General features: G+C 43.4%; 1 protein-coding gene across 1 annotated transcript in view; it reads left to right on the top strand.

Moving 5' to 3' along the window:
- The first annotated feature begins 4,711 nt into the window (after positions 1-4,711).
- Positions 4,712-16,008, top strand: part of LOC147033939 (uncharacterized) — a 55,759-nt gene continuing 44,462 nt past the window's right edge. The window contains exon 1 of the mRNA XM_085873600.1: positions 4,712-4,807. Coding sequence (XP_085729726.1) covers positions 4,734-4,807 — 74 coding nt within the window. The 5' untranslated portion in view covers positions 4,712-4,733. The remainder of the gene's footprint in view (positions 4,808-16,008) is intronic.

The following is a 16,008-nucleotide window of genomic DNA, read 5'->3' as shown; positions in this document are numbered from 1 at the left end:
GGCGTCGCGAGCTATCTCCCTAACCAGCAGAGGGCACTGCATCAGTGGCACAGTCATGCCCTCAACCAATGAAGCTACCCCACAGCCTTACACTGAATTCAAACGAAGAAGAAGTGGGATACGAAGCGTAAACTGTTCAGCCTGGCGGAGGTGTGCACTCTACTGAGTGTCGCCATAGTAAAACTGATTTAAGTGCCACGCTCAGAGCTAAAGGTAAGATTTTTTTAAAGGAGCTTCAGAAAGTTCTTCAGGTGGAATATTAATTATTTTTTTAATGCAACATAAAGAAAATAATCCTTTTTCGGTTTGGTTTCGTTTTCTAATGGATGGATGAGCAGCGAGTCATGAGCGAAGAAGAGGAGAGTTAGGATGGTAGTAGTGACAGGTGTCTTACACTCAGAGAGTAGTAAATGCATGGAATAGTGAGTTTCCATAGAAAGGTAGTGGCATCAGAAACGGTTGATAGGTTTAACCTGAAATTAGAAATGTGCGTGGAAACATTGGGGATAGAGGGGTACATCCAGATATTGGCAGTACTGGTCGATAGTTTGAATATGGACCGACGATTGTACACATGTAGTGATTGTGATGTTTGTGAAAAGGTCTCGTGAAAAGGTGAGCCTGTATTCAGTGTTTGTTCATTCCTCACCCTGCAACTACAACCCCCTCATCGACTGAAATCAAAACATCCAGGTGATGTCCCTGTACCTGCCACTCTGTTCTGCTGCCCACTCCTCATTACACCCCACCCCAGTGAAATTAGGGAAACAAATTGATGGAGTCAAATGATGTGGTGTTGATGTAGCACAGGCTTGATGGGCCAAGTCCGCCAACCATGTCAAATTCATCATATATTTACCCGGATGGGTTTGAGGGTAGTGGAGCAGCAGCTGAAACCCAAATCCTATCCAGGTTCTTCCTGGTGATTCTCATGCAGCATGTCTGTGCGTCCGTCAGGACCATACTCTGTGCAGAGCGTTGTTGCTGCCTCAGCAGTCTCCTTGGCTATTGGGCACAATCCTGGGTGGGTCACCACTCCAACGCATGACACCAGCAAGCTGGCACTCATTTCGCCGACCTCACAAGGATGAAAGGCTGAGTCAACCCCACCTGCTAACAGCCAAGTGGGATTTGAACTCAGGACCCTTGTTTCCCAAGCCTCCCTACCCTAACCATTAAGCCAACACCAGGCACATTTGCCTCCTGATGACTAATGCAGGATACTATTTGGTCGTCTGTTTATTAGGATTTTCTACACATTCGAAATAATTGTATGACGAAGCCAATTAAAAGGTTCTCCAATGAATCCCTGAGATTTTAATGACAGTATCACGAGACCACGTGAGAGTTGCGATGAAGGTGTTCGAACCCCACTTTTCTTGTGTAGGCCTCCAAGGGAAGCTTGACCCGAGTTTTCACGAACCGGCTGGCCAGGCTTTGACATTCGACTAGTTCGGGCACTAATTTGGAATTCGGCCATGGTGTCAGCGATAGCTCGCCTACTCTTCGCGAAGGACCACCAACGAATACCGGCAGACGGGACAGCAGTTTAACGTCCATCCGATGGATGGCACACACATCGATGAACCACCCTGCCTGCGAAACACTGGGATGACAGTTTATACCTGGGTCGGGAATCGAACCCAGACGAGACAGCAAATCGGCGAGTGGTCTTCAGAAGAATACAGTTGTTGTAATTTGAAATGACATCTTCAAACAATGAAGTGTTTTCCATAAATTCATCAACATCCTTTCCTATTATCACAAAAATGTTTAATTACAACGATTATATAACCATTGTATGATGTCGACATATACCACAATCGTTATAATCTTGTCGTCAAGAGCTGCTGGGAAGATTGAATCAACTTTAAACAATATGAGACAGCTGTTGGCGTGAGGAATTCCTAATTTACTGATTTTTACCCTGAGCGGACATCTGAAACTGTTGATAAAGAGGAAAAGGCAAATTCCTGAGCTTGTTTGTTTTCAATGCAGAGAAGCCTGTTTGTCCAGAGAGACTGAATGGGGTTGACGGAAGGTCACGTGCTTGAACAACACGATCCACTTCCAAATACTTGGTCCTGCGGACTTGCACGTCCCCTGAAAATAAACAACTGTCGTGCATGTCCAATAAATTTTTTTTTTTCAGAATTTAGCTCTTCATTTCTCATATAATACTAAAGCAAAGTCGATGGTGGGTCGCCGTCACAAATCCCTACATTTACTGCCTCAATAAAGCAAAGATGAAGTTCCGCCAGGAATGACCCAATATCGAGTTGGGAGGTAAACAATTTTATTACTTTCCGTTTTGACCCCTGTGACCCAAAGTTCCCATCCCCCTGGGGTATGAACTGGCGGTCAAATGGGAAAAAAATCGATATATATATATATATATATATATATATATATATATATATATATATATATATATATATATATATATATATATATATATATATATATATATATATATATATATATATATATATATATATATATATACATATATATATATATATATATATACATATACATATATATATATATATATATATATATATATATATATATATACATATATATATACATATATATATATATATATATATATATATATATATATACATATATATATATATATATATATATATATATATATACATATATATATATATATATACATATATATATACATATACATATATATATATATATATATATATATATATATATATATATATATATATATATACATACATATATATATACATATACATATACATATATATATATATATACATATACATATATATATATATATATACATATACATATACATATACATATACATATACATATACATATATATATATATATATATATATATATATATATATATATATATATATATATATATATATATGTACACACACATATACAGGGGTACAGGGGGCTGCAAAAGTAGGTATACAGTAATATTTATTATTGATATGTTTATTATTGATATGTTTATTATTGGTATGTTATTTTTGATATGTTTATTATTGGTATGTTATTATTGATATGCTTGTATAATCAATAGAATACGTTTTGTGCGCACGTTTTGTTTTTCATTACTGTATACCTACTTTTGCAGCCCCCTGTATATATGTTCCATGCGTCCCGCAATGTTGATTGCACATGCAAAATTTCATTTTTTGGGGTATTTGACCTTTTTGACCCCGCCCGAAAATGAAACTGCTCTCGCACATTCTTGCCATGTGGTGATCATAACGACCAAGTTTGGTGAATATCTGCACAACTGTTTCAGAGGAGATTGCATGGCAGACAGACAGATGGAGCTTTTTCAAAAAAAACGTTTAAAAAAAAAAGTGTCTGGATAATAATTAATCGGTTCTGTATCGCACACATCTTTATAGAATTTAATGTATTATGTATGTATAAAATAGTATTTTCCACACATTACTCTTCCTTCACACATATTCTCCCAGTGGCCCCATTTTCCTCGATCCGGCACATTCTTTTTGTCTCGTTTTCAGATTTGTACCATCGATCTATATTTGTCACATTTCCTTCATTGTCCCTTAAATCCCCATTTGTATATCGACTCCCTCCCCTCCATCCATTTCCCACTAAGCCTTCTTTCTTCACCGCACTATCTTGCCCACAGCAGGCCGAAGACCTCCATCAACATTGTCCGTTCTGATTCACGACCAGTTGTCGCCATTATAATCCGGTAAATTTTAAAATTTCATCCCCCACTTCTCATTATCTTTGGTCTACCTCTGCTTCTTCCAGAACCTTTGAGAGCAGTGCTTCTCAAACTATCTGATGTGGCAGTTTTTTTCCAATGTGCCAGGGACCGGTATCATATTATTATTTGTCTATGATCCGAGAAAATATTGTTTGAACATCCGTAGTGATTTAAATTATACTGGAAAAATATTCAAATATAATGAATATAATAAAAGTTGACACATTTTTTTAATATATATTTTGTATTCTCTCTATCTCTCTCTCTATCTCTCTCTCTCTATCTCTCTCTCTATCTCTCTATCTATCTCTCTATCTCTATCTCTGTCTCTGTCTCTATCTCTATCTCTATCTCTATCTCTCTCTATCTCTCTCTCTATCTCTCTCTATCTCTCTCTATCTCTCTCTCTCTCTCTCTATCTCTCTCTCTCTCTCTCTCTCTCTCTCTCTCTCTCTCTCTCTCTCTCTCTCTCTCTCTCTCTCTCTCTCTCTCTCTCTCTATCTCTCTCTCTCTCTCTCTCTCTCTCTCTCTCTCTCTCTCTCTCTCTCTCTCTCTCTCTCTATCTCTATCTCTATCTCTATCTCTATCTCTATCTCTATCTCTATCTCTATCTCTATGTCTATGTCTATGTCTATGTCTATCTCTATCTCTATCTCTATCTCTATCTCTATCTCTATCTCTATCTCTCTCTCTCTTTTTTTGAATTTGTCAGCTAAAATATATTATTTTTCAAGATTTTATACATTTTCATTTTATATATTATGATAATGTGAAACTGGAAACTCACTGCGGACCGGCAGTCAATAACTCGCGTAGCGGCACCGGTCCGCGTACCACCACTTTGAGTAGCACTGTTCTAGAGGTTACCAATTCGTAATTCTTCTTGTCCACGGGGTTGTCTGTTCTTATTGCGCTGTATCCAGTTCCATTTCAGTTTGTTGACTGTGACCGGAATGTGAAGCAATTTGGTTTTTCTATGCCATCCATTCGTTTTTCCTCTTGTCCCTTTCGGTTATGCCGAGACGGCAGCTTTCCAAGGCTCTTTGCGAGGTGATCAATTTTTGCTCTATCTTCTTTGTTCGAGACCATCATTCACTGCCGTATGTCATTGCTGGGAGAACATGCTGAATGTAAACTTTCTTTTTCAGACACAAGAATAGTTTGATTTTCATTTTTTATCTTCCAGATACTGCTCATTTTGCTCTTATATTATATGTCCGTCACTCCTTGAAATCAAGATCTAAATGTATGTGTTCTCTGAAGTAGATGAAATTGCAGATTTCTTCAATTTACACAGCAATGATCAATTTCAAGCTCTCCTTTTGTGTATAGCGATGGCACATTCATTATGTGTTTGTGTACGCGTAGAATTTCTGTTTCTGGTGACTTATATATTCAGAGAATTGGGGAAGGTAAGTTGTTAGAAAAAAAAAATCTTTATTAGATGTTTCAATGTTTGAGATCCTATGGATTTAATAACTCGTGGACTTCTTCGTTCGTAAGCAACGCGAGGCTGTATGGTAACATCATTGGTTGAGGGCATGATTGTGCTGCTGATGGTGCCCTTTGCTGTTGAAGGCAGTTGATTTGGAATTTGCTAATGGTGATGGCGATAGCTCGCCTACTCTTAATAAAGGACACCGTGGGATCTTTAACAGCCACCAATGAATGCCAGCAGATGGGATGCCAGTTTAACGTCCATACGGCAAACACGTTGATGAATCACACTGCCTGTGAAGCACTGAGATGACAGTTTATAGCTGGGTTGGGATTCAAACCCAGGCTAGACAGCCTCGAGGTGAGTGTGCGTCCCTCTCGGCAATCCTGTCAGCCCATCTATGGACTGAACAGCTCTGACTATGCATTCAAATATAATGTACAAATAAAGGATTCTGATAGACAAACACTCAACACAATGGTGCAACAGTCAATGGTGCAACAGGTAAACAGTACCATTAGCTGGTATGGGCAACATGGTCTCCCTCAAAGGGTGGAGGAGCTCCTTGTGAGCCAACAGCTCTGTATCTCCGGTGCCCAACTTGTGGTGCCCAACTGTATCTCCGGACGTTCTCGTGCAATTGGGTGACCTTTTTTTAGGAAGTCGGTTACAGGATTTGCACTCTTGCAACCGTAAGACACTTTGTTCCGCAAATCATGTAAAAAATGCAAATAAATCTGAAAACCCACTTCGTGGGAGCACCGACTGTGCAGATGCCCTTCACAGGGCAGCTCATCAGATGATGAGATTGTGGTAAAGCCTTCGGAACCCCCTTACTTTGATGATAGAAGGGAAATTATGGTGTCACCTTCTTGGGTCAGATTGCTGTGGTGTGTTGGGATGGTGCTGAGGTGTGGTACACCAGACGGCAGTTTCCTCAGGTTAAGCTGAGGCAGACCCTTGGGGTGGGTGCCTGGAATGTCCTTTCACTAAGAGAGGATTTTCACCTGTCTCTACTATCATCTCAGTTCCAGCATTTGAACATTGTTATTGCTGCACTGTCTGAGGTTCAGAGACTGAATAGTGGTGAGATCATGGCAGTTGGTTACACCTATTACTGGTTTTGTTGTTCTGATGGGTACCATGCCCAAGGACTTGTTGTACCTGTGTCCATTAAGTGGGTTCCTATGAAAATTCAAGTAACACCGGTCAACGAGTATTTTTTGAGACTGAGGATTCGTCACTCTTTGTGAGTCATTTCCTTGGTCTATGTATCTGCTTCGACTGAGGCGAGTGATCTAACTGTGAAGGATGCATTCTATGCTGCGCTCAAGTCTGTGGCTGATCAGTATGCTAGGCAAGATACTTTTTGAAAATTGGGGGATTTCAATGCATCGACTGCAACTGACAGGGATGGTTATGAGACATGTGTTGGTCCCCATGGGTCTGGAACTGTGAACCAGAACAGCACTAAGTTCCTTGACTTTGCAAGAAGTCATGGACTGAGGATGGCTGGTTCATGGTTTCAGTGCCCACAGGCTCATCGCTGGACTTGGTATTCTAACGCTGGTGGTGTGGCAAAGGAGAGTGACCATGTGCTCATTGATGTTCACTGGAGAATGATTCAGAACTGCAGTCTACTGGAGTTTTCAGTTCCTCAATATCGACCACAGACTCGTGGGAACAACTATGAAGTTTCAGCTTAAATCGGGGAGAATGATTCCATCCCAGCCTAGCCTGAGTGTTGGCAAGCTCAACGATGAGAGGGTAGCTGAGGAGTTTGCAAATAGGCTGAGTGGGTGATTTGTGGGGTCTGCTTGTTTTGCGGAATCGTGAAGAGTTGTGGAGTGCCTTCAAGACTACCATCCTTTATGTTGCCAGTGGATGTCCTGGAACTCACCACCAGGTGAAGAAGAACTTTGTCTCCAAAGGGACACTGGACACCATTAACCAGTCACAGGGCCAGTCTTAATATCAGAGCTGAGCTGTTTAGGGAGTTGAGGCATTAAACTGTACGTGCACTGAGGGTGCACAAGGATGCCTATGTGCGAGGAATCTGTGAAGGGGTAGAGCATCACCTGTGGTCAATTGATTCCCGTCCTGCTTACAGAACAATTTAGGCGTTGTGTTCCTCCGAGCCCATCCCATGGAGGACTCCATTTAGTGCAGAATGTGTTGGGCTCTTGGCAAAGGAGTCCGAAGTGAAGGCACGCTGTGACGGATATTTGAGTGACTGTACTAGGCTGACCCACCAATTGTTGAGTTGGAATTCAAGGGTGTCACTATCCCTATTGAAGACCCTGCAATCAATTGTGGTCCACCTTCATTTGTGGAAACACAGGCTGCGGTGAACTTGTTGAAAGGGGGGTAAAGCTCCTGGAATCTGTGGCATCCATGCTGACGTTCTCAATGTTGGTGGAAATGCTGTACTCGTGTAGTTGCATACAGTTCTGTGCTCTGTATGGAGCAAAGTCAGCATCCCAACTGACTGCAATAGAGGCCTTGTTGTTCCTCACTGGAAAGGGAAGGGTGATCGCCAAGACTGCAACAACTACCGAGGGTTGTTGCTGCTCTCAGTGCTGAGCAAGGTCTTTGCTCAGATAATTATTGACAGGGTTCACCACCATCTGCTTGAGTACCAGCGTCCAGAGCAGTTAAGCTTTTCACCATCAAGGTCAACGATTAACCTTATCCCTGCTCTTCAGGTCCTCACCGAATGCAGGAGAGTTTCTGCAGGGGCTGCTTGCATCTGATGTTGATCTCCGCAAAGCGTTCGATTCAGTGAATTGGAATGCCCTCTGGAGGATTCTCGGGCTTCGTGGGGGTGCCACCAAAACTGATCAATCTGATCTCTGAGTTGTGGTGCTGTGAGGTGTGGTGGTTCCATCTCCGACTTGTTTCCGGTCGACTTTTCAGTGAGATTTTCCACAATTATTCTTTTACTCAATGGATATTGTATTTTCATTTTGATTAATGCACATCATACTTTAGGACACAATAAAATAATCTAAATTAAAGCACTAAAAAGCTCAACAGCCATCCATTTATGATATCTGAGGGTTTGGGTCTCCCTGGAAAGGCAGCAGCTTAAATGGACAGTCGAGTTTGGGGGTTTAAATTGAGGAGAGCAAGGGGGGGGGGGGAGAACGAGAAGAAGAAGAAGAAGAGAGAGCATACTGGGGGGTAAGTGCTGGATGCTCAAAATATTTACATAGGTATTAAACATTTGGCCCTGAGAGCAATTTTGGTTTGCTTGTGGGATTATATGTGCAATCTCGAAACGTCCTTGTTATTTGTTAACATATAATGTCAACAATCTTCTTTGTTGTCGGTTTACTCCTTTTATTTCACAATCCTCTTCGTGAAAAGCTGAAAAATTAAAGAAAATACCTGTTTGCAAATAAATTTCTGAAATTCATTGGAATCGTGTTGTACTAAAAGAAAAAGCGGTATTTTAAGTTGAATCCACAGCATTCGTTTCTTTGCCAGTGTGTTAATCAAGAGCCAACAAAGTGCCAAAATAATTTACAAATGGTCCCCACATGAAAACGTTTGAACTCTCCCCTAAAAAAAAACACTCCAAATATTCTCACTTCATTTGGCACGCTTTGGAAGGATGAAGGTAAATTGCCCAATACCGCTGTTGCAGTACCTTAAATGGCAATTGTTTTTAATGTTAGCTGGAACTAAAAGTACTGTTAATATGCTCGGGTGAATTATTCAGGAATTGCACGTTTTGTGTTCGAAACCTGAGACGGGTGCAGGATTTGAAGTGGAAGGGGCAGAATTTGAAGGGGGAAGGGGCAGGGAGGGGGAAAAGGCTGGTGATCGGTGAGAGAGAGAGAGAGAGAGAGAGAGAGAGAGAGAGAGAGAGAGAGAGAGAGAGAGAGAGAGAGAGAGAGAGAGAGAGAGAGAGAGAGAGAGAGAGAGAGAGAGAGAGAGAGAGAGAGAGAGAGAGATAGAGATAGAGATAGAGATAGAGATAGAGATAGAGATAGAGATAGAGATAGAGATAGAGAGAGAGAGAGAGAGAGAGAGAGAGAGAGAGAGAGACAGAGACAGACATGTATGTGTCTTAGAAGGCTGGACAAATGCTCTGGCTATCTATCATCTTGCAAACTGAACACAATGGCTGGAAATGTTCCAGGGAGAAATTGCATTTGTAAATATTTATATATATATATATATATATATACATACATACATACATATATATATACATATACAGTGCCTTCAGAAAGTATTCACACCCCTTGACTTTTTCACATTTTTATCCGTTACAGCCTGAATTTAAAATTAATCAAGTGCAATTTTTTTTTGTCAATGATTTGCATATATTACCCCATCATGACAATGGATATTGTATAGTAGGTCAGGTCAGGTATGGGAGCATGTGGCAGAACAGCGCGTCGCTGCGTCCACTTTCCGCCGGTACTCCAGGGGCCTCCGTCTGGCCATCCCCCAGGCAGATGCCAGGCCCATCCCCATCTCCTTGAGATGATGGTCAACCTGCTGCAACCACGAGGCATGTGGTCGACCCACTGGCCTCCTCCACTCATGAGACTCCCTCGCTGAGAGAATCTGGTGAGCAGGATCAGCGTCAGGAAAACGAGCCACACGTCCATACAGCCGCAACTGACGCTCACGGACTATGCAGATAACAAATCTCATCCGAGTTTCTCTCAGCAACCGCTCGTTGGACACAAAATCCGACCAGCGATAGCCAAGGATTCTCTGAAGAGACCTGGTACCAAAGGAATTAAGTCTCTGTCTCAGATCCTTGGTCAGAGTCCAAGTCTCGCATCCATAGAGCAAGACTGGAAGTACCAAGGACCTGAAGACTCGGACTTTCGTCCTCCCGCACAGATACCGGCAGCGCCACACCCCATGATCCAGTGAATCCATGACTCCCCAGGCCCGACCCAGACATCTATTGACCTCTGACTTGCAGCCAGCAGAGACATGAATATCACTGCCAAGGTAAGTGAATCTCTCCACGACCTCAACATCCTCACCACAAACAGACACAGACAGGACAGCAGCATCCAAGATGTCACCGAAAGCCTGGATCTTAGTTTTGACCCAAGAAACGCGTAATCCCAGCGGCTCTGACTCCTCATTCAGCACCTCGAGGGCCCCCAAAAGGATGTCTAAAGTCTCCGCAAAGATGACTGCATCATCTGCAAAGTCAAGGTCCGAGATCTTGACATTCCCAAACAATGCACCACAGCTAGATCTCTCCGACATCCTCCCTAAAATACAGTCCATACAAGTGCTGAAAAGTGTGGGGGCCAGTACACACTCCTGACGAACTCCAGTAACAACTGAAATAAGTCAGAGATGGTACCACCACACTTCACAGCACTCTCAGTACCAGAGTAGAGTTCAGACATCAGATCGATCAGTTTTGGTGGCACCCCACGAAGACCAAGAATCCTCCAGAGGACATCCCGATTCACTGAATCGAACGCTTTACAGAGATCAACATAGGCTGCAAGCAGCCCCTGCTGAAACTCTCGTCTGCGTTCGGTGAGGACACGAAGGGCAAGGATACGGTCAATCGTTGACCTCTTTGGTGTAAAGCCTGACTGCACTGGACGCTGGTGCTCAAGCAGATGGTGGCGAACCCTATCAAGAATTATCCGAGCAAAGACCTTGCCCGGCACTGAGAGCAGCATCACCCCTCGGCAGTTGTTGCAGTCTTGGCGATCACCCTTCCCTTTCCAGAGAGGGACAACAAGATCCCTCTTCCAGTCAGTTGGGATGATGCCTGTGTTCCAGGCAGAGCACAAAGCTGCATGCAACGACACGAGTGCAGCATTTCCACCAGCCTGGAGAAGTTCAGCATGGATGCCACAGATCCCTGGAGCTTTGCCCCGTTTCAACTGGTTCACCGCAGCCCGTGTTTCCACAAGCGTAGGTGGACCACAGTTGATTCAAGGGTCAGCAACAGGGATTGTAACACCCTTGACGTCCAACTCGACAGCTGGGGGATCAGCCTGGTACAACTGCTCAAAGTAACCGGCCCAGCGGGCCTTCACTTCAGACTCCTCTGTCAAGATCCTACCACTCTCTGCTCTAACTGCAGTGCTCCGAGGGATGGGCTTGGATGAAAGCAATTGGCGAATTCCCCTGTAAGCGGGACGAGAATCACCTGTCCACAGGTGATGCTCTACCCCCTCACAGATTCCTCGCACATAGGCCTCCTTGTCCACCCTCAGTGCACGTACAGTTTTACGCCTCAGCTCTCTGAACAGCTCAGCTCTGCCATTCAGCCTGGCCCTGCGACTCTGGTCAATGGTATCCAGTGTCCCTTGAGAGACAAAATTCTTCTTTGCCCTGCGGTGAGCTCCAAGACATCCACCGGCAACATCAAGGACGGTGGTCTTGAAGGCACTCCACATCTCTTCAGGACCCCCCAAAGCACCCAGACCCCTCAAGTGTCCACTCAGCCTGTCCGCAAACTCTTCAGCTACTCTCTCATCCCTCAGCTTGCCAACATCCAGCCTAGGCTGGGATGGTACCATTCTCCAGGATTTAAGGTGCAGCTTTAGAGTTGCTACAACAAGCCTGTGGTCAGTATTGAGGAACGGAGCACTCTGGTAGACCCTGCAACTCTGGATCATCCTCCAACGACCGTCAATGAGGACATGGTCAATCTCCTTTGCCACACCGCCAGCGTTGGAATACCAAGTCCAGCGATGAGCTTGTGGGCGCTGAAACCATGAACCAGCCACCCTAATCCATGACTTCTTGCAAAGTCAAGGAACTTAGTGCTATTCTGGTTCATAGTTCCTGACCCATGGGGACCAACACGCACCTCATAACCATCCCTAATAGTTCCAGTCGATGCATTGAAATCCCCCAAGACTAGAAGTGTATCTCGTCTGGGGCACTGATCAACCACAGACTCGAGTGTGGCGTAGAATGCATCCTTCACGGTAAGATCACTCGCTCAGTCGGAGCATAAACAGAGACCAGGGAAATGACACCCATGGAGTGACGAATCCTTAATCTCATAATACGCTCGTTGACCGGTGTTACCTCAATTATCATTGGGGTCAGCTTATTGGACACAGCTACAGCAACTCCTTGGGTATGGTAACCATCAGAGCGACCAGACCAATAGTAGGTGTAACCACCCACCATTATCTCGCCGCAATCCGGTCTCCGAACCTCAGAGAGAGCTGCAATCCCGATGTCCAAACGCTTGAGCTCAGATGATAACAGAGACAGGTGATCATCCTCTCTTAGGGATAGGACATTCCAGGCACCCACCCGAAGGGACCGCCTCAGGTTAACCCAAGGAGACCCCCGTCTGGTGGACGACACCTCAGCACCACTCCGACACACTCTCCCGCAATCTGACCCAGGGATGTTACCCCGTGGTTTCCCTCCTATCATCAAAGATTGGGGGTCCCGAAGGCTTTGCCCCAATCTCGTCATCCGGTGAGCTGCCCTGCAAAGGGAAGCTGCACAGGAGGTACTCCCACGGAGCGGGTTTTCAGATTTTTTTTGCGTTTTTGCGTTTTGCGGAATGAAGTGTTTTACGGTGGCCGGAGTGCAAATCCTGCCACCAACCTCCTAATGAAAGTAACCCAACTGCAGGAGGACGTCCGCAGACACAGTTGGGCACTAGATATGGATGGCCGTTGGCTCACAAAGAGCTCCTCCGCCCTTTGACAGGTTTTGTTTTTAATCCTGCTGGGTGTCCATATCCAAACACCCTCCTCACCAGAAAACCTGGTGGGGGAGACGGTTTAGTCGCCGACAACCCGACCATGGATCAGGTTAGTACAGGTTTACATGGTACCTGTAGCAGGTCACAGATCGAACCTGACCTGACATTGTATAGTAATTGTATAGCAATTGTAAATTAGCTCAGGTGTAACCAATCACCTTCAGAATCACACAAGTTAATGGGCCTCCACCTCTGTTAAATTGCAGTGATTCTGATTATTTCAGAATAAAATTAGCTGTTCCTGTAGGGTTCCTCTACTTGGTCGTGCATTTCACAACAAATATTCAACCATGTGCACCAATAATCTTTCAAAAGACCTCCCGAATAAAGTTGTGGAAACGCACAGATCAGGGGATGGGTATAAAAATATTTCAAAGGCCTTGAATATTCCTTGGAGCACAGTCATGAAAATCATTAACAAGTGGAAGGTGGATTGTACCACCAAGACCCTGCCGAGATCAGGCCGTCCCTCCAAACTGGATGACCAAGCAAGGAGACTGATCAGAGAGGCCACAACAAGGCCAATGGCAACCTTAAAAGAGCGACATGCCTTTAAGGCAAAGACAAGTCACTGCATGCATCTGACATCTGACAACAATATCCCAAACACTCCACAAGTTTGGCCTGCAATATCCATGCATTGAAACCACACTCTGTACAGAGCATTGTTGCTGCCTAAGCAGTCTCCTCAGCTATTGGACACAATCCTGGAGGGACCACCGCTCTGACACAGGATACGAGCAAGCTGGCACTCATTTTTCCAACCTCATGATGACAGACAGAGTCAACCCCACCTGGCATTAATTCAACAGCTGAGTGAGATTTGAACTTAGGATTATAGGATCCCAAGCCCACCACCTTAACCATGAAGCTAACACCAGGCATGCCTGCACTGTCGGGCGGAAAGAAGCAAGCCATTACTCAAAAAGCCCACCTTGAGTCCCATTTGATGAATGCAAAAAACTACTCTGGAATTTCTGAAGCCAGGTGGCAAAACTTTTTGTGGTCTGATGAAACCAAGATCGAACTTTTTGGCTAAAATGCATTACTTTATGTTTGGCGCAAACCCAACACAGCACATCAACCAAAGAACACCATTCCTCCTGTGAAGCATAGTGGTAGCAGTATCATGTAGGGGATGTTTCTCAACAGCAAGGACTTGGGCACTTGTCAGGATAGAAGGGAAAATGGTTGGAGCAAAATACATAAAAATCCTTGAGAAAAACCAGCTGCCCTTTGCAAGAATGCTGAAATTAGGCTGGAAGTTCACCTTTTAGCATGACTACGATTTGAAACACACAGCCAAAGCTACACTAGAGTGGCTAAGGAACAACAAGATAAATGCCCTTGAATGGCCCAGTCAGAGCCCCGACCTAAATCCAATCGAAAATCTGTGACATGACGTGAAGATTGCTGTCCATCAAGACTCCCCACGCAACTTGACTGAGCTTGAACAGTTTTGTGCAGAAGAATGAGCAAATATTGCCCAATCAAGGTGTACAAAGTTGGTGGAGACCTATCCCAACAGACTCACAGCTGGAATTGTTGTCAAAGGTGCTTCCACCAAGTATTATCTTGGGGGGCGGGGGGGGGGTGGTGGACACTTATTCAACCAAGATATTCCAGTTTTGTATTTTGAATTCACTTTCTGAAATTTGCGGAATTTGTTTTTCAGTTAGAAGTTGTACGTTATGATGTGTAAATAAAGGTGGAAAAAGACCGATTTCATGTAATTTCATCACAGACTATAAGGCAACAAAAGGTGAAACTTTTGAAAGGGGATGTAGACTTTCTACAGGCAATCGTATGTGATTGATATATATGATTGATATATATGTGATATATATATATATATATATATATATATATATATATATATATATATATATATATATATATATATATATATATATATATATATATGATTCATCAATGTGTTGTGCATCGTCCCTCTGATGCACGTTAAACTGGGTGTCCCATCTGCCACCATGAGTTGGTGGATGTTAAAGATCCCATGGTGTCCTTCACGAAGGAGTAGGTGAGCAATCACTGGTACCCTGAAGAAATTACAAAAATTGTTACCTTAACGTCATGTTTCTCCTGTCCCAAGTGAATGAGGTTCATGAGGGTCAACCCACAAATGGGGTCGTTACGTCCCTTAGCTGGGCATACGGAATAGTCGTTGTCGTCGTCATGGTAGTTGTAGTATTACTAATACTACTACACATCAAGTATATATGGTGCCAGTAGTGGTAACATTTATCTGAATGATATTTTACTTTATTAAGTGGTTTTGGTTAACCCATTTAAGCCTTATATTATTGCTACAGGCGGACTACCAAGAGAGCTACGAGGAGACGAGTCAAAGGACGCAAGGCAACAAAGACTCTCTGTGGCGATGGCATTGTGAAATATATTTCAATTACACCATAATTCGCTCCTTGTGGGGAGAGAATATTTACTGGTCGTACAAAAACAGCTGTATGCAATGGTCAAATGGATTTTTTTCAAAATCACACCAACACCAGTCTAGAACAGTGCTGCTTCTATTTCACCAGCTTATCCAGCAGACCAAATGGTGAATATGAACCTTGTGAAGATGATAAGATTATGGGGGGGGGGGGTGGGAGTTTGATTTACACTCAAGGAACACCCTCGATGCAATTGGGTGCTGAAAACGCAATCGGACATTTTACTGGCAAATATTGAAAGGAGTAAAAGTAGAAATAAATGTGGGAATAGAAAAAAATATGTTAGAAACAAGTCGACACAGAAATGTAAAAGAAGAGAAATATCAATCGAGATAAGTGTGTTTTGTAGGGCCCTTGCATGTAATTTGTATTACATGGGAATCACTCACATGCAATGAGAAATTCAGATGGGAGAAAACCTCAACCAAACACGAATTGTGTGTAAAAGTCACATCAGAGAGAGAAAGAGAGAAAGAGAGAAAGAGAGAAAGAGAGAAAGAGAGAAAGAGAGAAATAGAGAAATAGAGAAATAGAGAAAGAGAGAAAGAGAGAAAGAGAGAAAGAGAGAAAGAGAGAAAGAGAGAAAGAGAAAGAGGGAGAG

Source organism: Eptatretus burgeri, chromosome 1, assembly GCF_056783735.1.
Source record: "Eptatretus burgeri isolate ZD-2024b chromosome 1, Ebu_testis_v1, whole genome shotgun sequence".
Taxonomy (NCBI): Eukaryota; Metazoa; Chordata; class Myxini; order Myxiniformes; family Myxinidae; genus Eptatretus; species Eptatretus burgeri.
Note: the sequence above shows the minus strand (reverse complement) of the source record. Positions and strands in the feature narration are given on the sequence as shown.